The following is a 26,643-nucleotide window of genomic DNA, read 5'->3' on the forward strand; positions in this document are numbered from 1 at the left end:
CTCTATGCTAATCATTACTAAAAAAGCCATCTGTCAGATATGTTACAGATATCTCACCATGGAGGACCATGCCCTCAGGACAGAAGCAACCTTCCACGCATGACAGCAAGCTACAGTGTGGATCAGCATTCTGATGCAATGTCCTACAGGTATAGGGGCAGACAGGGCCACAGGCTTCATATACCTGTCCATTGTCACATTGCATTGCTGTAAAGAAAAAGAAAAACAACCATGTAGTTAAGGTAGCATGTGAGGTTCCTGAACTAGCTGAAGTAGTTCTTCTAACTCAGCCCAGACAGATAGTTAAGAAATAATTCAAAATCATCAGAGAAGCAGGCACATTACTCCAAAAAGGAGAATGTGAAGAGGAAATGTCAGTAACACTTTGCATTAGGACAGGGATCTCAAACTCCAGTCCTGGAGGGCCACAATGGCTGCAGGTTTTCATTCTAACTCTTTTCTTAAACAGTGAACTGTTTTTGCAACTAATTAACTTATTTTGAATTAAAATTAACTGACTTGTTTTATGAGATTTGTTCCCCAAAATTTCTTCATCATTCCTCTGAATTGCTTCATTTTTTTCCTTAAGCAGAAATGAAATGTGAAGTGAGTGAGCCAACAGAAGACCAACTAAGTCAGGGCCTCCAACTCCAACCAATTTCACTCCAACCAATTGCTTAACTAGGCGCAGATTCTTCTTGTTAATTAAACCCGTTCTTTAATTCCATGGCTTGTTGTTGTTCTCATTGTGCAATAGAATACATTTTCAAAATTCCTGATTTTTTCTTTACTTTTCTAAGAGCACTGTTAAAATGTTTTGTGGACCTGAGTAAATTCAGATATTGTATGATGGTCGCAATTTGCTGGTCCTGTTTTGGTTCATTTTGAATCTTGTTATTGTTTGGCTACTAATGAAGGAAAAAGAAATAATTGGGTCTGAGTCTTCAAGAGAAAGTCAATTAAAACTAATTCAAACAAAGTTAATCAGCATAAAAAACAGGTTAAAAATGAAGAAAAGGGTTAGAATGAAAACCTGCAGCCACTGCGGCCCTCGAGGACTGGAGTTTGGGATCCCTGCATTAGGAGCTTCCTGGGTTCATCTTTGAGTCGGTTACTGCTGTATGAGCAGACCTTAACGGGTCTTATAGAAACACATAAGACACCAGTGACAACACTTTAAGGAAAGAACAAACTTGTAGTTCATCCATTACAGTAGAGCATTGCACCATGTTAGCCATAGACTGATACAGGAGAAAGTAGGGTGAAATGACACCTTTTATTGGCTAACTAAATAGATTACAAATGCAAGCTAAGGCCCCTTCAACCTGCACCCTACTTTCTCCAGTCTATCAACCTTGCCTGATGTAGGGGCCTTAGTTGCCTCGAAAGCTTGCATTTGTAATTTATTTAGTTAGCAAATAAAAGGTGTCATTTCACCCTACTTTCTCCAGTACATCCATTAGTCACTTACCGCTACAAAACAAATGCTTAACAGAGACGTTTTTTGTGTCACATAATAATAAGTGACTAGCAGATGTATTAAAGCATACGCCTTTATAACCTTTGTTATAAAGTGTTACCAAAATATCTTAGTTGATTGATATGTTGAATTTGCACCACATACAGTAATTTCTGTGACATACGCAGAGAACAGGAAAATATGGAAAAAGATGATGTGCTGTGGCGACCCCCAATGGGAGCAGCCAAAAGAAGATGAAGAAGAAGACGGTAAATTCTGTGACAAATACAGAATGGATCCAGCTGAGCAATGTCCTCAACAACAAGTATTACACACGGGTGGAGGAATGGACTAATAGCCAACAAGATCAGGCCAAATACTCTGTTGCAGAGCCTAGGAGTCACTTACGGCAAAGATCCTGCGTCCGCCAGCGAATGGACACTCCACGCTTATTGCACTCCTCGGTGTAGGTGGCAATGGCAGTACAGAGACACTCACAGTCCCCTCCAGAGTCACAACTGCATGGAGAAAGAAACCAGGAAAATGCCACTGTCATTCTTTATTAAATTGTAAGGAGGACGCAAATACATAAATGGCCTGGCAAACTTTACCCAAGAGGCAACTGAAATAACGAGAAAATGTGAAATGTGCAAAATCAACCGCAGAAAAATATGCCTTATTATCGAGAGCATTATGGATGTGTTGAGTCATGTTGCAGGCGAAGGGTAGAGTAAGTTAGAAGAATGAAGATGGGCTTTGGAAGATAGAGCCCCAGTCTGAGGTCAAGAGCGCACTGGAGCAGGTTTTCATCTAAGATGTCTCTGTACATTGCTGCAGTCATCTTTACCTTTATCCTGACTAGTCTCCCAGTCCCTGCCGCTGAAAAACATCCCCACAGCATGATGCTGCCACCACCATGCTTCACTGTAGGGATGGTGCCAGGTTTCCTCCAAGCGTGACACCTGGCATTCACACCAAAGAGTTCAATCTTTGTCTTATCAGACCAGAGAATTTTCTTTCTCATGGTCTGAGAGTCCTTCAGGTGTCTTTTGGCAAACTCCAATCGGGCTGCCATGTGCCTTTTACTAAGAAGTGGCTTCCGTCTGGCCACTCTACCATACAGGCCTGATTGGTGGATTGCTGCAGAAATGGTTGTCCTTCTGGAAGGTTCTCCTCTCTCCACAGTGGACCTCTGGAGCTCTGACAGAGTAACCATCGGGTTCTTGGTCACCTCCCTGACTAAGACCTTTCTCCCTCGATCGCTCAGTTTAGATGGCCGGCCAGCTCTAGGAAGAGTCCTGGTGGTTTCGAACTTCTTCCACTTACGGATGATGGAGGCCACTGTGCTCATTGGGACCTTCAAAGCAGCAGAAATTTTTCTGTAACCTTCCCCAGATTTGTGCCTCGAGACAATCCTGTCTCGGAGGTCTACAGACAATTCCTTTGACTTCATGCTTGGTTTGTGCTCTGACATGAACTGTCAACTGTGGGACCTTCTATAGACAGGTGTGTGCCTTTCCAAATCATGTCCAACCAACTGAATTTACCACAGGTGGACTCCAATTAAGCTGCAGAAACGTCTCAAGGATGATCAGGGGAAACAGGATGCACCTGAGCTCAATTTTGAGCTTCATGGCAAAGGCTGTGAATACTTATGTACATGGGATTTCTCAATTTTTTTATTTTTAATAAATTTGCAAAAACCTCAAGTAAACTTTTTTCACGTTGTCATTATGGGGTGTTGTGTGTAGAATTCTGAGGAAAAAAATGAATTTAATCCATTTTGGAATAAGGCTGTAACATAACAAAATGTGGAAAAAGTGAGGCGCTGTGAATACTTTCCGGATGCACTGTACCTAAGAAAGTACAGGAGAGTAGGATGAAGTGGCATGGACATGTGATGAGGAGAGGCAATGAAGATGTGGGCAAAGGAGTGATGGGAATGGACATACAGGGGAAGGGAAGGCAGTGGAGGCCAAAGCAGAGGTGGATGGATAAAGTAAAAGAAGATCTGAAAGAAAAGTTGGTCCGACAGGTGAGGAGGTGCAGGACCAAGCTGTATGGAGAGGTCTGATCAAACACATCAGTCCCACGTAGAAGTGGGAAAAGATGACAAGGAAGAAGAAGAAGAAGAGAACGCAGAGAGTCATTACACATTCCCTTCTGATGATACAGAAAAAGGTTGGGGATGGTGGTCTCTGAAAAGATTCCTGCTTTATTCCAGCGAGACTGGTCCCCAAGGTTACCACGTTGTCTGCCTCTGGAAATGTAACTTTTATTCCAAAATGTTTTCACCATTTCTGCATTGCTTCCTCCTAGTCAGTGCCATGGCACTATAATGAGTGGTAGAATGTACTGAATGCTGTCTGCATTGAGATGATGTAACTGTAAGACCATTTGGCTATACTACTTCAGTGTGGGGTGGCACGGTGGCGCAGTGGGTAGCGCTGCTGCCTAATAGTAAGGAGACCTGGGTTCGCTTCCCGGGTCCTCCCTGCTTGAAGTTTGCATGTTCTCCCCGTGTCTGCATGGGTTTCCTCCCACAGTCCAAAGACATGTGGCTTAGGTGAACTGGTGATCCTAAATTGTCCTTGGTGTGTGTGCCCTGCGGTGGGCTGGCGCCCTGCCCGGGGTTTGTTCCTGCCTTGTGCCCTGTGTTAGCTGGAATTGGCTCCAGCAGACCCCCATAACCCTGTGTTAAGATATAGCAGGTTGGATAATGACTGACTGACTGACTTCAGTGTGGCTTCAAAGTGTATACAGATAGTACATGGCCTTAGAACATGTGGCTTCAAAGTCTATACATGTTTTTTGTTTATACCACTTCTTAAAAAGTGCATCCAGATATTGCACTGCGTTGTACAGGCAACCCTTTGTTGAGCAGACTAATAAGAACAAAGCCCAGGTGGAGAATAAAAGGGGGAGGAAACTACCAGATATGGTTTTCAGCATATTTTTATTACTGCAATAGTAAAATAAAGAAATTAGTGTCCAGCCTGTGAGATGTAAAAGAAAACATCTTGTAACCAATAATAATGTATTTTTACAAATGTACTGTAGTCATATGTGGTTCTGTTACAGATCCCTTTCCTTTAAATGTAGGCCTAAGGCCGGTTCTTGAGTTTTAGGCTTAGGCCTATTAAAGCATTCAGGGCTTTTGGAAGTTTTTAGGCCCCATTTCACCACGATGTGAAGAATGTGTGAAATATGTGAGTTTGTGCTGTAACAATATGGCCAGCCACGCTGACACGAGACGATCATTACCGCTAACCTGTCCTAATTTGTGGCACTATTTTAAAATGTTCGATCAAACCAGATGCTGGAGCATTTATAGTCCAAGACAAAAAAAAAAGCAGTGGTCAATATCCATAAACACATGAGGAATATACTACATCACAGAAAAGACAGGAGAAAAAAAAACATAACAATCCCTTCCATCTGCCCCTCTCAACCCAAAATAACTTTTAAACGTTACAATACAAAAAATACATCTATATACAATAAGAATATCCCTCCCCCAGTTCCCCTTCCAGAGCTTATAAGTAAGCCCACAGTTGCAGCTCCTGTGGGCACCAGGTGAAACGAAGAGTACTAATAGATGCTGACTTCTAGCAGCCAAAAATCTTCACAGTAAAAGCTATACAGTCAGTCTGCGCCATGATAAAGAACAGTAAGGTCTTCCAGAAGCTCACCCAATTCCGTGGGAAATAGTGGAACACTCAATTCGCCACTCAAAAAAGAATTACCGACTGCCACCTAACTGTCAGGACTTTAGAAGCTCCAGGACTTTGTCTCATGGCCCAGGCAGATGCTGATCTGCTTCATTCGATTTTCCCCATTTTCTTCTTGGCTGACTTCTTTCCCTTTAAGCGGCGCCCGAAAATGAAAAAAAGGAAACCGGAAGTCCCACCCCTGGGGCACCGCTGTCAATCTCAGTCTGTAAATACAATCCCCACAAAATCCGATCGACAGCAGAAAAACATATTATTTTTATTTATGTGGCAGCACTACAGTGTCTGAGACAAGAGTTGGATCAGGATGAATTTGAAAGCCAGAGATCAGGTATCATCACAGACTGTCATGGGCTTCCCTCAGTGGCCAATACACTACTTAGAAGTGCAAGACATTTTATCAGTAAACTACCCTGCTCAGTATTCTTTAATGACATAACCTTCATAAACATTTGGTCTGGTGTGTGCTAAAGGGGGCATCACAGACAAAAATCTAACCTTGAGAAAGAAAGGGCAAATTGTGAATAGCCTGAAGTACAGCCTTACAATCTGCCCAAGGTGGGATAGTGAACAACAAGCAGTATGTAATTGCCTACTGATGGAATACTATTGGCAAAAATAGGAGGACTGAAGTATCCCTTGGGTGTTGCCCCAATAGTTGAGCTAAGCAGGAGCTACAGAGAAGTTTCAAAGATGATAAGAACAGAATTATGTTGTGTCAATGTTGTCCATTAAAAGTACTGTATAGTATAAAATTGATAGAGTTTCAAAACGTGAAACAGAATTTTCCTTCTACTTACCCACAAGCATCAAAGACACACCATTCATAAAACTGCTGGCTGGGCACTTCTTGATGGCAGGGTAAGAACAAGTCTTGGTTGATGATGCTGCATTTCTTTCTTGCCCATGTAGCACGGTGTGGATTGAGCTGTAAGGACAAGCATTTTGGAATTACTTGACAATCTGTAGATATTAATAAAGTATCTATCTATCTATCTATCTATCTATCTATCTATCTATCTATCTATCTATCTATCTATCTATCTATCTATCTATCTATCTATCTATCTATCTATCTATCTATCTATCTATCTATCTATCTATCTATCTATCTATCTATCTATCTATTGTGGCTTATATGACTAGTGGAGATAGATTGGTAATCACAAATTTGAGGGTTCACGTTCTCTTCCATCTCCTTGTAAAATCATTTTATCCAACTCTGCTCCAGCAGGTTGAAGGTTGTGAGGGACACCCTCGCAATGGAAGGACAGGGAGAGACAGCCAGGCTGGGATCCCCTCTTGGGTGCCACATATCAGGTATTGTAGTCCTATGGGACAGCTGGATCCTGTGGGGGCCACCATGGGAAACTGCGGGATTTAGGAGTCCCTTCTCCATAGGGCTCCATCTTCACCCAGAAGTACTATGGGGCCACAGCTTGACGTCATCATTCCTTGATGCTAGATAAAAGGAGCTGCCTGCCTCACACTGAGGGGCCAGAGTTGGGAAGAGGAGGATGAAGCTTGCAAGGAGGTGTGGAGGAGGCAGTGACAGAGAAAGGAGAAAAAAATGAGTTCTTTTATTGGGCTCCTAGTTGTGCTTATTGCACATACTTGTGGCTTTGGTGGGAAGCACTTGATAAAGAAGAGTTTCCCATGAATAAACACTCTTCAGCCTTTTACACTTGAGTCTGTGCCTGCTTGTGTTGGGAGTTTTGGGGAACTCGAGTGCCCCCTGGTGTTCACAAGGTTTATCGTTGCTGACATTCATTTCTTAAGTTCCCTTCTTCCTTGATATGGTCGAGGAGAGCTGGAGTCTGTCCTTTGTACATCATATTCAAGGCCAAAGTCATTCATTCATGAGAAACCATTTCATCAGAGAACATACTTACAGACGTTTATTCACACTGACAGTTTAGAATTGGTGTATCATGCAGGTCATTGGGATGTAGGAAGAATTTAGTATGTCCGTCTACTTTTGTTATAATTGTGTCTTTGTTTTAGTGTTTTTCATTTAATGTTAATATTTGTACTTTTCCCCTGCTCTCTTATCTGTTTTCATTTTATATTTGCCATGGCTCATGTCACAGGCCTTCCGATGGATCCTTCATAACTCCATCCATCCATTTTCCAACCCGCTGAATCCGAACACAGGGTCACGGGGGTCTGCTGGAGCCAATCCCAGCCAACACAGGGCACAAGGCAGGGAACCAATCCCGGGCAGGGTGCCAACCCACCGCAGTCCTTCATAACTGTATATGGTAAATGTCACCTGTGTGCCACCGAGGCATTAGCTTGTCTCCCTATTCCTTTTGTATGTTGTTGTGATGTGACATTTTACATATAACTTGATAAATATTCTGTATGTCTTTATTTGTAATTTAGTGTCCCCCCCCCCTCCCCCCGCTCCCTTAGGAATGGGTCTGTTTGAATTTTAGGACAGGATTTGGGGGATGTGTCTTAAACCACTTTGCCGAGTGTTTCTTTGCTAAAGTCATTTCTACTCCCCTGCAGGTAGGCTAAGGTGTACTTTAACATATGGTTTGGGGGCAGGTGTTAAGATGTTCTATTCCTCCATTGGTCTGAGGTATGGCTGTTTGGAATTGGCTTGTCTCAGAGGCCTTTAAGTACCATGATGTCCTATTAGCTCTAGGGGTTGGACAGAACATCTATAAATGTATGTGTTTAACCTCACAATCGCTCTCTTACTAACCAACATCTGAAAGAAGCATCTCTCTCTTGCTAACCTGTAATGATGTAGAAGTATCTCTCTCTTACTAACCAACATCTGAAAGAAGCATCTCTTGCTAACCTGTGATAATGAAGACAACACAATGAAGAGCACAGCTCAGCGGCCATTTTAAACAGACATGTGGCTGAAAGCTGAGCACCAATGATCCCTTAACTAGAGACATTTAAGTACCTACAAGTCTGTGTGCCGCCTGAACTACATATTACCATTTAATCAGGTTATATGGTTGCCAATATTCAAATGTACTTTGCATTTTGTTATTATTTATGAATATTATCAATAATGCATTATTTAAACTGTAACTTAACTTCTGCTTCTCTTTTTACTACATCTAATTGCCTAAGGTTATAGATATAGAAGGGAAGGTGGGGATAAGTTATATACAATAATACCTTATAAACAGTGGGAAGTCTGTGAGATTAGGCATTCTAAGGCTACATATTAATAATACAATAGGGGAAAGTAGAGCAATATATATCTTACTCTACCAAGACAAAACATATGTTTTTGGTCTTTTTGAGCAGTTTTGTCTGAATCTGTTTTTTACCTCACTATAATCCTTTATATAAAAATAAAAAACAAAACAAAATGTCATTCCAAACTTGATAAGGGATGCCTGCCTTTTCATTGGATGGCAGTGGTCATGTCACAGACCAGTAAATGTATATACACTTACATGCCCAGCCACTACAACAGCTAAAAAAAACCCCAAAACACATAAAAAGACAGTAATGAAATATAACATTCAATTGTCAACTTGCTTAATGCAGGGCAGGGCTGGAGGGTGTCAAAGTCTATCTCAGCAGGACCAGGTTGAAAACAGGAAGCAACCTTAATTCTCCAAGGCCTACTTAAGATTCTAACGATTAACAAGTTCACAATGGGAGGTCGAGGTTTCAGTGACAGGGCCCTAAAGCTGAAGAATAATCTTCCTGCTTATAATGTAAAAGAGATATCCCTTTAGTCTCAGCTTTTAAATCCGGCAGAAATCTTATAATTTTTGTCTGGTGTACCCTGACTAGAGCTGCTGATTAGCTGTGCATACTGCATCTCTGTTTTGTTAGTCAACTGTAAAAAAACAGAAGCAATACAATTGTAATAGCCAATTTTAGAAAGTTAATGTTAATGTTAAATTCTCACAAGTGTTTGCTTAATTTGAATAGCATATCAGTTTTATATAGTTTCTTAGATTATGGTATAATCGTTTACCCCCTGTAAGCTTGCATGTGATGGAACATTCATAGCTATACCTGCAAAAACAAACAAAGTGTTAAATAATCCAGTTAGGAAATTGTCTCTAAGCTTGAAGTATAGACTGTTAGATTATCTTACAAGTAGAAAACTGACATACCTTTTTCTGGCCGTTTTACAAAATGTTTTATAAAAATAGGAACATTTGAAAGTATGACTGCATGACCATATAGAGAGAGAAATGAAACAAGATAAGTTAGCTGTGACCACTAGAGGGTGCAAGAAATTGCCCAACCCCAGACACAACCTCACAGACACAAGATGTTTTATTTTACAGTTACCTTCCACAAATGTTCTAGGAGTGCAATAAACACAAATCCTTCCATGATGTCTTGTTTCTTTTTCCTCCTCTCCATCTCCCAGGTGATGTTTGTCCATTTTCTCTGACTTGCCTGGATGAGGATGAGCGGCTTCTTTTATCCCAGACCCGTGTGTACTTCCGGTGCTAGGGAATGGCCTGATGGAAGCACTTCCCAGTCAAATGGTAGTCCCATAAAGCAGGGCTGAGGAAGGCTGTTCTTGAGGACTACAATATCCAGTGTACAACCATCCAAGGAAGCTGTCTCCTATTGTGTTGGGGGAGTCCATAGTCCTGCTGGGTTGTCTCCCCCTGTTCTTAATTTATGCTGTCCTCTCGGCTGGGTATTGTCCCTGGGTTCAACCCCTCTCTTCTGGGTGAGATAAGACAATCTTTGCTTTATTTCTTGTGGTGACACAGGGCTTGCTTCCCATCCACTTAAGGAACCATCCTGGCCGGAATGCTTTCCCATGTGTGTCGTCCTTCACAAAGTCTTAAACAGAACTTTCCTTAAACATAAACTTTGCCTTTTTTGTAATTTCAATTTTTTTCTCTGTGTTTCTGTGGGAAACTTTTTTGCTTTGAGTTTTATTTGAAACTTTTAAAATAAAGATACTTGTACTGTGGAATAATTTGGACATATGTCACACTATTTCCTGAATTGGTTTCTATGAATTATTACATATTACAGCACACATACGTGGTCACAATGCTATAGTAAACATTATACGCTCGTACGGAAGTTGACTATATGAGTGAGGCACGTCAACTGAGACCGAGCATGGGAGGCGATTACCCACAATCCCGCAGCAAAAGAGAAAAACCATCAGCTCAGTTGTGATCACGTGACGCTTGGCAGACTAAGCGTATACGTACTACTCGTATTGCAAGACCTCGCTCATTTATCAAGTTAAAATTTATTTAAAATGTTAGCTCGTCTTGCAAAACACTCGCAGACTAAGTTACTCACAATCCAAGGTTTTGCTGTATTTGAAAAGTATAAGTTAACGGGTGGTGGTAACTAAGTTTTTTCATTTCCATGTGTGTGTGTGTGTGAAGTTTTTTTGTTAATGGAAATACTCAATCAAAGTATTACAAATTGCCAAAAACAGTACTTATCATCAAAAATAGTCAAAAATTAAGCATATATTCTTCCACACACTCTGCGCACCTATTTCCCTCTTAAGTTCTAATCACAATATTGGGGGGTTCCCCCCTGAAGTCATGATTTTGTCAAAGTAAAGTTATGGTAGCAGTAGGTGTGGCATGGGGCTTACCTCATGAAGTTTTGATCACATTGAAGCAATGGGGGGATGGGAGGGCAGGGCCAGTGCCACCACTAAGGCGAATTAGGCATTCGCTTAGGGCACAGATCATAAGCGGTTTGGGACCCAGTAGCACGGTATAGCTGCACTAATAAGCTTGGCCTAGGGCACAGAATACCCCCGCACCGGCACTGCAGGAGGCAGTGTCCACCGTGAAGTTCTGATCCTGTTAAACTCTGTGATTTTGTTTCATGAAGTCTACAAAAACTGACGTTATTCCACAACTATAATAGTGGGTGTTGAGTAAAGGAAGGGGGCGGTTGAGAGGAAAGCTGACATTTACTTCTGCTTCCAAAAATCCCAAAATGCTTGTACTTAACCATTTTATAATTTGTTTTTTTTTTTTGCATTTTTCTAGTTAAAGTATACCATGCACCCCTGGGGTGGGCAGCTAGTGGAGAGACATCTGTGTCTGACTTTCTCTTTTGTAACTGACCGCAGACCCCACAGAAGTTGATTTTCCCCAGGGTTGCTTCTGACTGGAGATTTTATCTTCCACTCCTCCAGTGTTTCTGAAATCATGGAGCACATGGTGCCTGAACTTGGGTCACTCTGGGTTGTGAATCACAATAGTACTGAATGGGAAAGGGTCACGAACGGACAAGAGGATATCAACACCCCCTAGGGATGACGATCAGTGGCAATTCTGCAAGAGGGATGGATCCCCTGGATTAAGAGCTACAAAATTTAATTGCAAGAAAAAATATTTAAGAACCTCTGCTCTCAGCCACATAGATCAACAATTAATTAATAGACAGATATTGCTGGTTTCCATTTATGTGAATCTGTTTCTACTCTGTTCTTCTTTCTGTTTAAACAAATCTATGTCTTTATGCATACTAATTCTGTGCATAGTAATTTGTATTTTATGCTTACATTTTACCTGAGAACTTGTCACAGCACTCCGCACCTGCACTCAGTAAAGACTGTCATAGAAAAATAAATGGAATTGAATTAAACTGAATCTTAGACAAGTCACCAGAGTCCACAAATACACATGCTGACAGTTACAGACAAAATTTACAACTTACCAACCTAATATTTCACTTCTCTCAAATTTGTGGGATGAAAAGTTTTGACAACATGACACTTATAAAGGCAAATTTTGCCATAATGTTTACAAGTGATGATGGGAAATCATCACATTATACAACCCTATAGAAGATAAGGTGGAAGAGGGGGGTCCTTAAAAAAATGGATGACCCCCATTTTTCAAGGGCAGTCCTGAGGTATTGCGGTCCCTTTAAAGAACTATCTGGTGCAACAATGCTCAAGTTCAGTAGTCTTATTTAAATAAACTGCAGAAATATCACTTTGCTGTTGTGAACCGCAGTCACAAACATAATGAAATGGGTGTTAAGGTCTCTAAAAAACCCAAGAAGCAGGCCAGGAGTTTCGCTGGCCAGCCCAGAAGAGGCTCAGCCAGTCTAGGTTACTCAGAACTGTTACCATGGGGAGCTGGCAAAATAACAAGAAATTTCTCAAAATATAGGAAAAGCCCCACAAGGAGGAGGATGACTGTAAACCCCTGGCTTGTGTACAGAAGGGCAAACAAAGAATCATTATAATTAAGGATTTATTGACAAATAATATAAAGATACAAGGAAATGCTCAAAAGAGTAAAAAATGGGAGCTACCTAAAAGTCAGTCCTACACTAAACAATTACCAATGCACTGTCCAGTAATCACAATCCTTCAAAGCCATCATCAAAACCAGAAGACTCCAAAGAAAATAGCAGTACTCACAAAGAACTCCCAACAAACACAATGATCCACTGGCTGGGTCTCTCCCTCTGGCCTACAGATAGGACCCAGGGGTGGTGATGTCAGGGTGGCCCCACCACCTCGGGCTCCACTCACAAAATCCTCACAGGTGGCGCAGTGGTAGTGCTACTGCTTTGCAGTAAGGAGACTGTGGAAGATTGTGGGTTCGCTTCCTGGTTCCTCCCTGTGTGGATAGCGCTTTGAGTACTGAGAAAAGCGCTATATAAATGTAATGAATTATTATTATTATTATTAAAATACATGGAATGGAGGAACATTTAACAAGAGAGTACAGTAAAACCTTGAATTGCGAGTAACTTAGTCTGCGAGTGTTTTGCAAGAGAAGCTAAAATTTTTAATACATCTTAACTTGATAAACGAGCGAGGTCTTGCAATACGAGTAGTACGCATAAGCTTTGTCTGCTGAGCATCACATGATCACAACTGAGCCGATAGTTCTTCTCTCTCTCTCTCTCTCTCTCACTGTGGGATTGTAGGTAATCGTCTCCCATGCTTGGTCCCAGTTGGCGTGCCTCACTCGTATAGTCAATATCTGTACGAGCGCATAATGTTTACTATAGCATTGTGATCACATGTGTGTGTGCTGTGACGTGCGAGTCCTCGTATTGCACCCCAACACACGAAGCTGAGTCTCAGTACTTCAGCAAAATCAGCTTTATTCAGCTTGAAACAGCAACAGCACAGTTATTTATTGTAGCAGGATCTGCCACTCTGCTATACACAGACACAGCAATCAGGCAGGGTTGGGGGTGCCAGGTGAATGGCCAAGAAATCCTGTGCCCTGCATTTATAATGTTCCGTGCATCACCCATTGATGGCAGGCGCTTATAGCATGACTGCAATTTTTTTGGATTCGCTTTTGCGGAGAACTGCTACAGTGCTTGGAGCCTTGCGGTTGCTTCGGGACACTCTTCTGCGTGTCATCCCGTTGGGGGGAAATCCCACAAGAGTTTAGAAACCTTAAAGTGCGTAAAGCATTTTTTTAATTTTGTGTCCAATTGTAGTGACTCTTCAGGCAAAAGCAACTGTCGTTGGATAGGATCCTTGTTACAGTCGCAAAAAAAGAAAAAGATGGCAGGGATTCCGTTAGTTAGAGTGAAAGTCGTCCTACACAATAACCTCTCTCTCATCTCCCTCACACCAGCCACGATTCTTTTCAAAGGTAAAGTGTAGGTTAATTTGTTTTATGTATTTTTACTTTATATTTTGTATTAATCATTTTTATATGATTGTATATATTGTTATATGGTTGTGGAACGAATCATCTGAGTTTCCATTATTTCTTATGGGGAAATTCGCTTTGATATACGAGTGCTTCAGATTACAAGCACGTTTCTGGAACGAATTATGGTCGCAAACCAAGCCACCACTGTACATGATTACAAAAACAGCAGAAAATATCTAAAACATTAATTTAATCATTTAAAAATGAGAACAAAACACAAAATTTGCATTACATTTAGGCCATTACATAACATTTACTTCATGTCAGCTGTTCATGAAGCAGTTCTTGGTTAAAATATGCGATATGGCAGGATTAGATTGTGTATTTAATTACATTTCCTCATTTGTATAACACAATACTACTTACCGTGCATGGATGTTGCTGTACATCATTCTGCACTTCAGGGCAACTCTGGCTGACCCTCCAAGAATTTCCAAACAGATCTGCAATGGGCTCTACAACTCCCTGCCGAGTGGTGAAGTCATTCTCTGTATCACCATCAAAATTCCCACACAATCCACTTACTCGTCCCTGGAACACTGGATCCAGTTTCAGATAAACTCTTGTACCTGTTGATGAAATCATGCACTGATGTCATCCTATTTTTGAATAACATGACGGGTTCAAACTTTTTCGGTCTTGGGCCGAGTGGGCTTTGGATTGTTCAGTCCTGGCTGTTGATTTGTACCTTGAATCTCTTTATTGTCTGTTAGAATTTACAATAGATACAGTAGAACTACTTTTCTCAGTTTCGGTTACCCATAGTTTACCATGGCCCGAAAATATTAAATGGAAAATTCCAGAAAAAAACTTTTCATAAGTTTAAAATTGTGCATGTAAGAGCCAAATCTTTTAAGTTCATGTTAACAGTAAATCTACCTAAGTTTTTGCTTAATTTAAACAGAATGTGGGCGGCACGGTGGCACAGTGGTAGCGCTGCTGCCTCGCAGTAAGGAGACCTGGGTTCGCTTCCCGGGTCCTCCCTGCGTGAAGTTTGCATGTTCTCCCTGTGTCTGCGTGGGTTTCCTCCCACAGTCCAAAGACATGCAGGTTAGGTGCAGTGGCGATCCTAAATTGTCCAGTGTGTGTGTGTGCGCGCCCTGCGGTGGGCTGGCACCCTGCCCAGGGTTTGTTCCTGCCTTGCGCCCTGTGTTGGCTGGGATTGGCTCCAGCAGACCCCCGTGACCATGTGATAGGATATAGCGGGTTGGATAATGGATGTATGGATGAATAGAATGTAGCTTTCACTTAGATAATGGAATAGTCAGTTTACCGTCTTATAAGCTAACAAGTTAATGGAATGTTCTTAATGCTCTGCTATATTTCTGTATTTAGAGATCAGAGAGCTAGGAATAAACATGAACTATTAGACAGAAAGGCATTATATGGGCATATAGCCCCCTGACCGTGTATGTACATGGGTCAAATGTCGATCCTAGAGTAAGTGATCACAGATAGAAACTTTAAGAAATGTAACCAAGCATTAAATGGAACATTATGGACAATAATTTTTTTCTTTTTTTTTTTCAACTTTCTTCTTCTTTATTTTTTGTATGAACTGTTTGCTTTGAATTTTACTAAAACTTTTAAAACAAAGACATTTGGACTGTGGAGTTTTTTTTTTATTTTTATTGTACAACAAGTTATACTAACTGATGGAAAGTCTTTCTAGTAGCTGTGTTTTGAACTTTTTGAAAACCCTCGGGGTACAGCGTGCCATTCTGAGCAAATGTTTTTACCACTTTGGATACCTTCAATGGTGTCTACATTGCTGCATTCTGTGTACGGCCCAGCACATACAAGCACGCCTCTGTGTCTGACATCTTATCACCACAGTGATGATTTCATTCGAGAGAAGGAAGGGGGAAAATGTGAGAGAGACGTCAAGCAGGGACTGTACCAGTATCCTTACTCGGCCGGAACACCTGTATGATGGAAGGACGGGGGAAGACAAGTTATTCAGGTAATTGCTTTCCCCAACACTCTAGGTGGCAACTGGGTTACAGTATGACCACGGATACCCACAAGGCATACTGGGAGTTGTAGTCCTTTGGGTCAGCCCTGATGTTTTTTGTGGGTGCCACCAGGAGGAACTGAAGGGACTAGTGAGCCCAGTTTTGTGGGGTTTCAAACATACCCAGAAGTACTCACAAGCCACACTCATGGGACACCAGAAAGGAGCAGCCTGCTTCAAAATGGAGAGCCACAGTCAGCAGGAGGAAGGCAAAACTTGCCTGGAGGAGCGGAGGAGAGACGGAAGGATTGCTGAGTATTTAGTTTGCGTGTTTTGAAGCCCTGTGGTCTGAAAAAAGATGAAATCTCTAAGGCACAGGGCAACTTGTGTGCTGCTACTGCTACGCCCCCTGGTGGTCACAAGTATAATAATATTCACTGTATTTTATTATTATTTAATGTTGGTAATTTCTTACTGTGTTTAATTTGTCAATTAAACTTTATAATAGGTATGTGTGTGAATAAAAAACTACTTATATTTAGTTTTGTTGTTATCCGTAGTTTCAGTCATTTGCTACAGATTTTGGAACGTTTCAGCTGCAGATTCACGGGGGACCACTGTCATCAATTCATGAAAGAATCTAAAATACTTTAATGCAATACAAAGTCATAAGAGCATCTCATTCTTTTGTTGCAAAATGGTAAAAGTAATAGCAAGCAAATCAGTTTCAACTCTTACCTCCATCCCACAACAGAGCGAGTCCTAATTTCAAAGTGACAGTGATGAAGAGGCCGGCTTTGTCTAGCTTCAACCCACTTCCGCTGTACGTTTTGGGCAGTCTCACCGACACACCGTTCACGGTCACAGCTCTCCCTGGAATGAGGAGGACACTGGGATGACATTCGGGTTTTAAAGCACTAGCCATATTTTAAATATTAGACACTGAGTTAGATCAGGTATCTTTTATTCCTGGCCCCTGTTGTAAACTAAAGTACGGCTCCACAATCCTTCTGAGAGATTACTTCGAAAACAGACAACCACCCGCTCACCGTCAAAGACTGATAAATAGTACACATGACTGTGTGAAATGACAATTTTGCACATTTTCTGTGTTGTGAAAAATGAGGTGACAGATTTTAATGTCATACTTTATTTTTCCTACCTTGAAGTATACCAGGGTAACTCAATAATTATCTGCCCTGCCGTGATCATTTTGTGTAGGTTGGCTGTGCAGCTTTCCCAGTGCACATGTGGAGACATAGGGTGTCATAGCAGTAAAGGTTCAACCTTAATCCGTCAGTTTCTCTTGTTGCTTTTTAGATATAAACATGGCTGCTCAACTCTCGATGTGCACCGGTGTACCAGGAACTGAAATCCTTGTTAGTTAATCAAAATCATGGTATGGTTGCTCGATGTTGTCATTGTTAGTGGATGTGGACGGGTATCCTGATCCTTCTTCATGCTTAACACCTGTCCAACCATTTTTGGACTTCTCAATCCATTCATAAAACACTCCACACTGAGCAGAAATTCTTCTATGGATTTTTGCCCTGGTACACCTTCTGGTCTAAAAGCAGATAATCTTTAATTATAATTCTAATGTCACAGAAAGTTAGTTACTTCAGATAAGAAAGACAGAAGTTTTGAGGTAAAGAAGACCAACGTCTCAAGGTTAGGAAGACAGACATTTTGAGGGAAGGTAGTGACACTCACTGGTCATAGCACTGGAGAGAGTGACAATTCTAAATTGTCTGTACCAGGGGTCTCCAACCTATTTTCCCCCAGAGAGCTAAATTTACAAAATCAAACTGGCCGAGAGCTCCTCGTGTTTTCTAACGTTTATTCTCATAGCTTATTTCAACCCAAACAAACTGAATACTCTTGTTTTGCCTGAACATTTACAAAATGTTGGTGTCCACAACTCACATTTTGCATTAAAACATCACAAAAAATATTTAGTTCACCTGCAAGTACATTTTGTATGTCTGTATGCATTTTCTAGTGTATCTCACATTATTGAAATAAAACGTGAATGCTGTCAAAACCAAACAATGCAATTCCAAATCCACAGATATGACTTATCCATTTGTCATTTTGTCACATGTTACTGTGTCACTTTATTCACAGGTCCAGTTACATGTGTGATGTGTTTTATTAGTTGGTCAGATGACTGGCACTGAGGTGTCTGGTGGAGTGGAGCCACTGAGGTTCACTCTTATGGAGTCATTTCAATGTTCGTCTGTCAGTCTTGTTCTGAACTTTGATTTCATGACATTCACGTCAGACTCACAGAGGTATGGAGACCCAAACAAAGCAGACATTTTCAGAGCTGCTTGGTGAAGATTCTTATAGTTATCTGGCTCTACTAAGCTCCAGAAATGTTGAGAATGCTGTCAAGACTTTAACTGCACATTATTTTGAAGGTTTACTAATATATAATATATAAAATGCAATGTCCGTCTGTCTGTCCACTTTTCACGAGAGAACTACTTAACAGATTTAGATTGAGTTTTTTTCTATAATTTGTTTGAACAATCCGGTTGATTTTGCGACTTCTCTCATTTCGCTATGTGTCAGAGTTCGCTGGCAGTACCAATTTATTTGTGCGAATCTGAGAAACACGCAGCAGGCCGAGTGGAGGGGCCTTCCTCACTCACTCGCCCGCTGCCTTCAGGGTGTGTTCCTTAACGATTGAGTGAATGAGTGAACAATTGAATTCAACTTTGTTTGATATTTAAACTAAAGCGCTGTTGCCTCGCAGTTAGGAGACCCGGGTTCACTTCCCGGGTCCACCCTGCGTGGAGTTTGCATGTTCTCCCCGTGTCTGCGTGGGTTTCCTCCGGGCGCTCCGGTTTCCTCCCACAGTCCAAAGACATGCAGGTTAGGTGGATTGGTGATTCTAAATTGGCCCTAGTGTGTGCTTGGTGTGTGGGTGTGTTTGTGTGTGTCCTGCAGTGGGTTGGCACCCTGCCCGGGATTGGTTCCTGCCTTCTGCCCTGTGTTGGCTGGGATTGGCTCCAGCAGACCCCTGTGACCCTGTGTTCGGATTCAGCGGGTTGGAGAATGGATGGATGGCTGGATGTTACTTAGGTCTTGATGAGTTTGAGTCCGGATATTCTCTTAAGTGTATGCCACATTAAAAACATAGACTGCAATTCAGATTGTGGATTGTGATATGATTTTTTGAAAAGATCGCCCACCCCTAATTTGACTAATCAAATCAAGTCAAGTTGCACCCTTTGGCGAGATATTTGGAAAGGGGTTGCGAGCTACCGGTAGCTCACGATCGACATGTTGGAGACCCCTGCTCTAGAGCCATTTCAAGGGTCTGAGCCTTTGATAAACTAATGGTGCTGGAGAGGGGTAGCATGTTGATTGGCACCTGCAAGTTGTTAGAAATTCACTGTTCTCTGTGCACATTGCAGTATGGACCTTATGATCCTATGTACTCATGTTAATTTCTAAGGGCAATGAAAGATAACTAGATATTTAAAAAAACCGCTACTACAATTACATGACAGCATAAGAACCTCCAATCCAAAATAATGTCTTTGATTTCAATAGTTTGATACTTGAGTCTAATACATCTCAGTTTTCTTTGATGCTGTAAATCAGGGATTCCCAAATTTCTTCGCCCCGTTTCCCCAGTGGTAACTTTTTAGCAAGCAGTGACCTGCTTTTAGGTGTACCAGGAACTGAAATCGTTGTTAGTTTATCAGAATCATAGCACAGACCTGCTCGATGTTGTCATTGGTAGTGGACATGGACAGGCATCCAACTCCTTCTTCAGGCTTAACACCTGTCTGGTCATTTTTGAACTTCTTAATCAATTAATAAACACTATGCTGTGTTAAAACACTAAACACTGGGTAGAACGTCTTCTACGGATTTAGTAAATTTTCCCCTACCCTGATTTGTTCAGTAATTTGAGTTTATACTTCTACCACAGGGGTGGAATGATGGCGCAGTGGTAGCACTGCTGCCTCGCAGTAAGGACAGCAGCAGGGTTTGTGTGCCGGGTCCTTCCTGCAAGGAGTTTTCATGCTCCTGTAGGAATGAAGAAAACAAAAAGCAGATCTCTTTAATATCTTTTTGGGATCTCCAAGTCAACAATGAGACCAGAAAAAAAAGTAAAATGGAGACAATTGTCTTTTGTTTCCTGTGTGGCAGGTGGCCGGGTGTGGTCATCAGCCGCCTGCCTATTTAAGGAGCCGCCTCCCCTCACTCAGGGCTGGAGTCGGGTGAGGAGAAGGACGAGGTCAGAGAGGAGGCTGCAACGAGAGGCCTGAGAGAGAGAAAGAGAAAGAGAAAGAGAAGTGGCTTAAAGAGGAGCCTGGACTTTGGGAGACTGTTGGGGTTTGTGGCGGTGCACTTTAAGACTTTGTATATAATAGTGTAAATAAATGTGTGGTGGTGGCTGGAAACCTGTCTGCCCGTCTGTGTCTGGGGCCCTCCATCTACAGTGGCGTAGTCGGCAGGATGCTCTACCTGGGACAAGGTTGGGACCTGCATTAAGAAATAAGTCTGTGGAGGGCCTGGCACAGCAGGGGAGCTCACCCACGTGCCGCAGGGGCGGCGTGCACCCAACCCCGCAGAGAAATGTAGCAACCTGGACTGTTAACGGTCCGCTGTTGGACTATGTATTTCAGGGGCGGCTCATAGACGCGGCGGCAGCAAGGGGAGCTGCCGGGAAGGAGAAGCTGCAACTACAACAGCTGCAGCAGCCGTGGAGCTGCCCGGAGTCTCGTCTCCGTGTGTGGAGGGAGGACGAGATGGCCGCCGACCGGAAGTCCCTCCTTGTAACAGGCACAGGGTTGGATAGTGTGCCCCGTGTGCCCGCCAACGATTGGATGGAGGCGGGCCCGGGGAATGTCCATCCCGTGCCAGTGAAAAACCTGAATGGGCCGGAGGAAAGGGCCCATAGAAAGCAGTCGGCAACTGATGCTGCTTGTAAGGTAAGCTCACCGTCGACTGACTTTCTGTGCCTGGCAGTGGTTCTGCAGTAGTTGCAGAGATGCCTCCAGCTCGCCGGATCGCTGCCACCTGAGCTATGTGCCCTCCGGGCTGAGACGCGGAAGTCAGAGGGGATGGCAGTCGCGTCAGAGCAAGCGCCGCTGGCGAAAGGGGAATGGTGCGGCGTTGGATCTTCTGACCGGAGAGGTACAGCGGGGACGGTGAGTAGGACCGGCCCCGTAAAGCTACAGACGCCGGCGGGACAGGGCCTGTCCTTCTACAGTAGGCAGACCTGAACCGCCGCGGCGTCCCAAAGAAAGAGGAGAAATCGGAGGAAGAAAGCCGACTCCTCCGATATGGGAGGATGTGTTGCTGGGTGCAGACGTCCCAAGAGAGGCCGCCCTCTGCCGAGGCCGAGGGAAAACCCGCAGCATGAGAGGAGAAGAGCGAGTGTGCTCCCGTTGGCGGTCCCGTGGCGGGGATCACGGAGTACTCGGTTGGGGAGGCCGAGAAAGAGAGTATCGGGGTGCCGGTCGGAGCAGAGAGCGTTGGCCCAAATTCGGAGGAAGCGTGCCGAGGGGCCGCATCAAGGCAACATCTCCGCCCCCTGTTTTTCTGTTTATTCTATAGGACTGGGCCCTAGGCTGGAACGTGTCGGCTTGCCTCCGAGGAAAACCTGCCCTTGCGGGACAGGCCGCTGGCCCCTAGGGATCTCAGCTTGTGGGGGAGTATTGTGGCAGGTGGCCGGGTGTGGTCATCAGCCGCTAGCCTATTTAAGGAGCCACCTCCCCTCACTCAGGGCTGGAGTCGGGTGAGGAGAAGGATGAGGTCGGAGAGGAGGCGGCAAGGAGAGGCCTGAGAGAGAGAAAGAGAAAGAGAAGTGGCTTAAAGAGGAGCCTGGACTTTGGGAAACTGTTGGGGTTTGTGTGGCTGTGCACTTTAAGACTTTGTCTATAACAGTGTAAATAAACGTGTGGTGATGGCTGGAAACGTGTCTGCCTGTCTGTGTCCGGGGCCCTCCATCTACACCTGCTTCTCAGATTTTTGTACCGAGAAAAAACTCTCCAGTGTTCTTACAAGGGTCTCTTGTTGAATTTCAGTGAAGATCTTTGCAAAGTCACACAATGGGCTGAGATCTTCCAAGCAGTGACTTGACATTTTTTTTTTTTTTGCAGTCTGAAGGTATTAGCATTGTGTGCTCAGTAATAAATGCTGAAATGGATCAACAGTTCTTTGTGGTAATAAAACACTTTACTACGATTACAAAACATTTAGTCCTTGCTTCTGAATAATACTATTAGTTGCAGGGTGGTATAGTGGTTAAGACTATGGACTTCAATCCCTGAGGTTGTGGGATTAAATCCCACTACTGACACCATGTGACAATAAGCAAGTCGATTCACCAGCCTGTGCTCTAACTGGAAAAACAAAAGAAACGCAACTGATCGTATCTCTAATGTCGTAAGCCACCTCAGATAAAGGCATCAGCCCAATAATAAGTAAAAATATTGAGATTCAGACAAGACCATAAGGAGATCTTGCATAAAATGCTTTTCAAACCAAATTCTCAATTTTGATTCCTTTAACCTCAGCTGTATCTCAGGTCTCCTTTTTGTCTAAAGCTATTTCTTCTAAGGAATTTTAGGAGAGACATCAATAACAACGTTGATCCTTAGATGAAACATAAATGGCAATCTCTTTTTGGTCTCATGAGTCATCAAAGATCAACCTTTGAGCAGTAACATTTTTCTCTGGTTTCCTCCCACTGTTCAAAGATGCGCAGGTTAGTTGAACTGACGACACTAAATAGGCCCTGGAGTGTGTTTGGTGTATGTGTCTGTGTGTGTGTGTTCACCCTGTAATGAACTGGCACCCTTGCTCAGGGATTGTTCCTACCTTGCACCCTATGTTAGCTGGAATAGGCTCCAGCCACCCCTCAACACCCTGGCCTGGATTAAGAGGGTTAGAAAATGACATGACATGACTTCTACCATAATTAAATGATCGACAAAGGGTACATTTTAAGATACTGTTTTTAACATTCTTATTTCAAGTTCAAATAATAGCACATAATAATGCAATAATGCTACTTTCACTTATCTAAAAACAACTAATGATGAGCAGATACCGGTATCCCAGAATGAACCACACTGAGTCGATGAGAACACGTCAACCAGTGAGACGCTCGTTTCTTGCTTTTTACCTACGACTTTGGATATTCTTGGCGCAGTTGTTGAACGATGTGGAAGAACAATTTTAGGGTAACGTAGCATTCATCTTTAAGAAATAGAATAAAACGTTAATAAATGTCGGAAATGATGTAAAGATCAAGTGAACAACAAAATGTACACTGAAATATAAGAATTGGTTTAGAAAAAATGCTGAGATGGTCAAGTAAATAAAGAATGTACCGGAAGAAAAGTTGATGTAATGTATAAAATGTACTGAAGGATAACTAAGAGATGACTAAAAAATCAGGAGATGTCCTATAAATGAGAATGGACAGTTGTTATATGCACAGAAATGTCAAGGGTAGTGGCTCATCTCAAAAGGTATAAGAAGAACCACAATATAATATGACTAGGGAATCCATTCCCGGGAATGAAACTGCTGTAATTCTCAGGAAAACGGGAATGGCCAAGCTCACATATATAGCATGTAAAAGTGTAAAAATCGATCAAGAAATAACAGTTATAGTTGAAAATAATTATGGCCCATGGTGTAGTGTGTTGCCGATTAATTCAGTCAACAACAGACCAGCAGTCAGTCAGTCTCCCGGCTCCCACTAAGACTGAGCACAGTGGACTGGGAGGTGTCTGCACTCTGCAGCTCACGAATGCCGGGATGGGGCAGAGTTCATTGACGTCTGTGCTGTTGACAGCTTTGAACAGCAACTTGAAATTGCAATGCGTCAGTCTGTTGTATCCGCATTATCTGTGTTAAGACACTTACCATCACAGAATGATGACAAGAAACTGGATGTATCAGTAAAAGCTGAAACGGCAGTGTTTCAGAGCAACGGCAAGCACGGGTGTTGTTTAGAACAAGTGTATCGATATCTGATGACTGTGCCGCCTACTTCAGTGGAGGCAGAGCGTGCTTTCTCAGCTGCTGGCGTACTTCTGCACGAAGGTGCGCTCTCGCCTGGACGACCGTACGCTGGACACGTTGTGCTTTCTACGCTCTGATAACCGCAACTAACTAGATACATGTACTTATATGACAGCATGAACTGCTTGTAGTTAAGTTAGTCTTTTATCGGTGTCAACATATTGCAGTAGTTTTATTAAAAATAAGTGTCGCTCGTTCTAACACCGTTCACATGTGAGATGCCTGTGCACTGTGTCACTGAGCCCGGGAGTCCCGGGAATAACATGCGGGATTCCCAAATCCTCTGGGAATGGATTCCCTAAATATGACAGACTTTTATTTTTATATAAATCATTTGTGTGTAAACCAATGAATCAACCAGAGTAAAATGTATGCATTGACTGACACCGTATGTAAATTGAACAGTTTATAAAATGAATCTCTGTCCTTTGTTTCTCTGACCATTCTGACCAGGCTGTAACTGACTGCTCCGTCCAAGGCATTTTGCCGAGGACTCATTAAAAGATACAATGAACGGCTTTTCTCCTGCCTGATTACTGAATTGCCGTTAGATCTTTAATAAGATGTTAAATTTCGACCACAATGAGTAAGTCTCATGTCATCAGAGGGAACTAATCGAGATTTTTTTTATTCCTTGAGTAAACGTTATTTATTCCCCAGTAAGAAATCTCTACTGTAAATAATTTGGGCAAGACAGGTGCATCAATAATCTGTGATAGCCATTTATATCACTCCTTCAAAATAAAACAATCAGGCATATCTGATGGAGGAAGAGAATAAAGTCAATGACAACAGTCGTTAAGTCAGCCAAGTGACAACAGATTAGTCCAAAACATGTTATCATTCACTGACCCAGGAGAAGAAGAATAACAGTAGCCCCAACCGGGCTCCACTTATTAACACACGTATCTGCCATCAAGGCATAAAAGGAAGCCAACAAAGTCAGTTCATTTACTGGACAAGAAGGCAACACCTACAGTTGGAGGTTCTGCACAGATGTTAAGTACGCAGTGCAATAGGCATCACTTTTGGTGTGCTACTCAACTCTACAACCTAGGGAATAAATTGGGTAATTCCCATCTAAGACCACGTTATTTATTTACTAGTCATTTAGCCCGTTGTAATAACGGGCACTAGAACAGTAGTGCATAAACATTAATAGGAACAGTCTATATTAAATGGCAAGAGACTTTGACCTCGTTCTTTTTGTTGGTCGTATTTTTCTTTCTTTCAGCCTTTCTTTTGTTGATGTTTACTTGCTGAGCTGACCGTTCTTTGTGGGCTGATGCCGTGTATTGTGTGTCTTTAATTTTCTGTGACAGTAATACTGTCTTGTACGGCTCTATTCAATAAGGGCGCGCACAAAAAGGCGAGCTTCAAAAGGGCGACCTCAATTGAGCGCGGCGAATAAAGGCGTTCGTAGATAATTTAGTTCAAATGGCTCTGGAATATGTGAAGAGCAACAAAGGTGCAGATCTTTATTTACGCGCGCCTTTATTCGCTGCGCCCAATTGAGGTCGCCCTTTTGAGGCTCGCCTTTTTGTGTGCTCCCTTATTGAAGGATACCATCTTGTACGTCCGCTGGCTTGTACGTCCGTAATATACCTTAAATTTTCTCTGACGGTAATACAGGCGTGCGCGTCGGTAATATGCCTTTAATCTCCTCTGACCGTAATACTGGCTTGTATGTGGCTGTAATATGCGTCACTGTATTGTGTACCTTTTAATTTCCTCTTGCAGTAATACTGGTTTGTATTTCCGTGAAACGCCTCTAACTTTCTCTGACAGTAATATCGCGCATCGCACCGTGCCTCGCGCATGCGCACTTCACCAGAAGACACCCACACACGGACACCTGGACGCTCACAGGGATTTTATATATATAGATTTTTTTGACAATATCTGCTTTCATGATTACATTACTCTCAAAATAAAAATGAAGCTTTTGCCTTGTCTTCACTCATTTACATCTGCCTACACATTTCATGATGCTTGAAGACTTTCTGCCTTACCTCTTAGCAAGTGCAAAATGGTGTTGCCCAGTGCCACAATTACAGACTTAGTGCAGGTAACCCCACTAGAGCCACAAGGTACATTCTCCACAGTAACGGTGAAGAGCCCGTTGGTCTCATGTGCCAAGATATACTCGCAGTCTCCTAAGAAAGTGAAGGGCCGTCCATCAAAGGTGATGTAGTGTGGGTCTCCAGTGGCAAGGCAGGTTCCAGAACAGCGTGATTTTCCACAGTGCCAGCGACGGTCTCTGCACACACTGAAAAGCAAAGCGTAAGAAAAGTATTTGGTCATTTGGCCCGTCAAAATCCAGGTTCTTGTCTTTCTACTCAATATAAAATGCTGGCATTGAACAGAAATGGTGAGTAGTAACAGATGAGTTATGAGGACAGATGTGGAAATAGTACCACCATAGCTGTCCATTGACCTGGTGATGAAACTGTCCATCTATCCATTTGTCCATGTCTGACACTCTCCCTCCTATGTGTATGCTAGTATATGAGCAGCCTAATTTGAGAAAGGCAGACCCAGAGGTACAATAAATAAAAGATGGTAGATGAATGGAAGGAAGAACCTGCACAAAGGAGTTGTTAATATTACCGGTAGTGACAGTGCGCAATCCTCAATCACACTGCTTTCAATTCTTGTTGGGACTCCAAATGGCAAGCTGTGTGGTGGACAATGGGGGGCGGAAAGAAGTTCCACCAGGTAGTTGAGTCAGTGACTTAGTCAGGACTTCATCTCTGACCTTGCCCCAGGTGGCCCTACCAGAAGTACACAATGTCCTGA

At 42.7% G+C, this 26,643-nt stretch overlaps 1 protein-coding gene across 1 annotated transcript in view; it reads right to left on the reverse strand.

The window, feature by feature from the left end:
- The window catches only part of sspo (SCO-spondin), a 417,885-nt gene that overhangs the window by 312,006 nt on the left and 79,236 nt on the right, over positions 1-26,643 (reverse strand). The window contains exons 20-25 of the mRNA XM_051928802.1: positions 25,857-26,113; positions 16,519-16,653; positions 14,193-14,395; positions 5,991-6,118; positions 1,868-1,977; positions 58-207 (exon numbers count right to left, since the gene is read on the reverse strand). Of these exons, the coding sequence (XP_051784762.1) occupies positions 58-207; positions 1,868-1,977; positions 5,991-6,118; positions 14,193-14,395; positions 16,519-16,653; positions 25,857-26,113 (983 nt within the window). The remainder of the gene's footprint in view (positions 1-57; positions 208-1,867; positions 1,978-5,990; positions 6,119-14,192; positions 14,396-16,518; positions 16,654-25,856; positions 26,114-26,643) is intronic.

This window comes from Erpetoichthys calabaricus, chromosome 6 (genome assembly GCF_900747795.2).
Source record: "Erpetoichthys calabaricus chromosome 6, fErpCal1.3, whole genome shotgun sequence".
NCBI classification, from domain to species: Eukaryota; Metazoa; Chordata; class Cladistia; order Polypteriformes; family Polypteridae; genus Erpetoichthys; species Erpetoichthys calabaricus.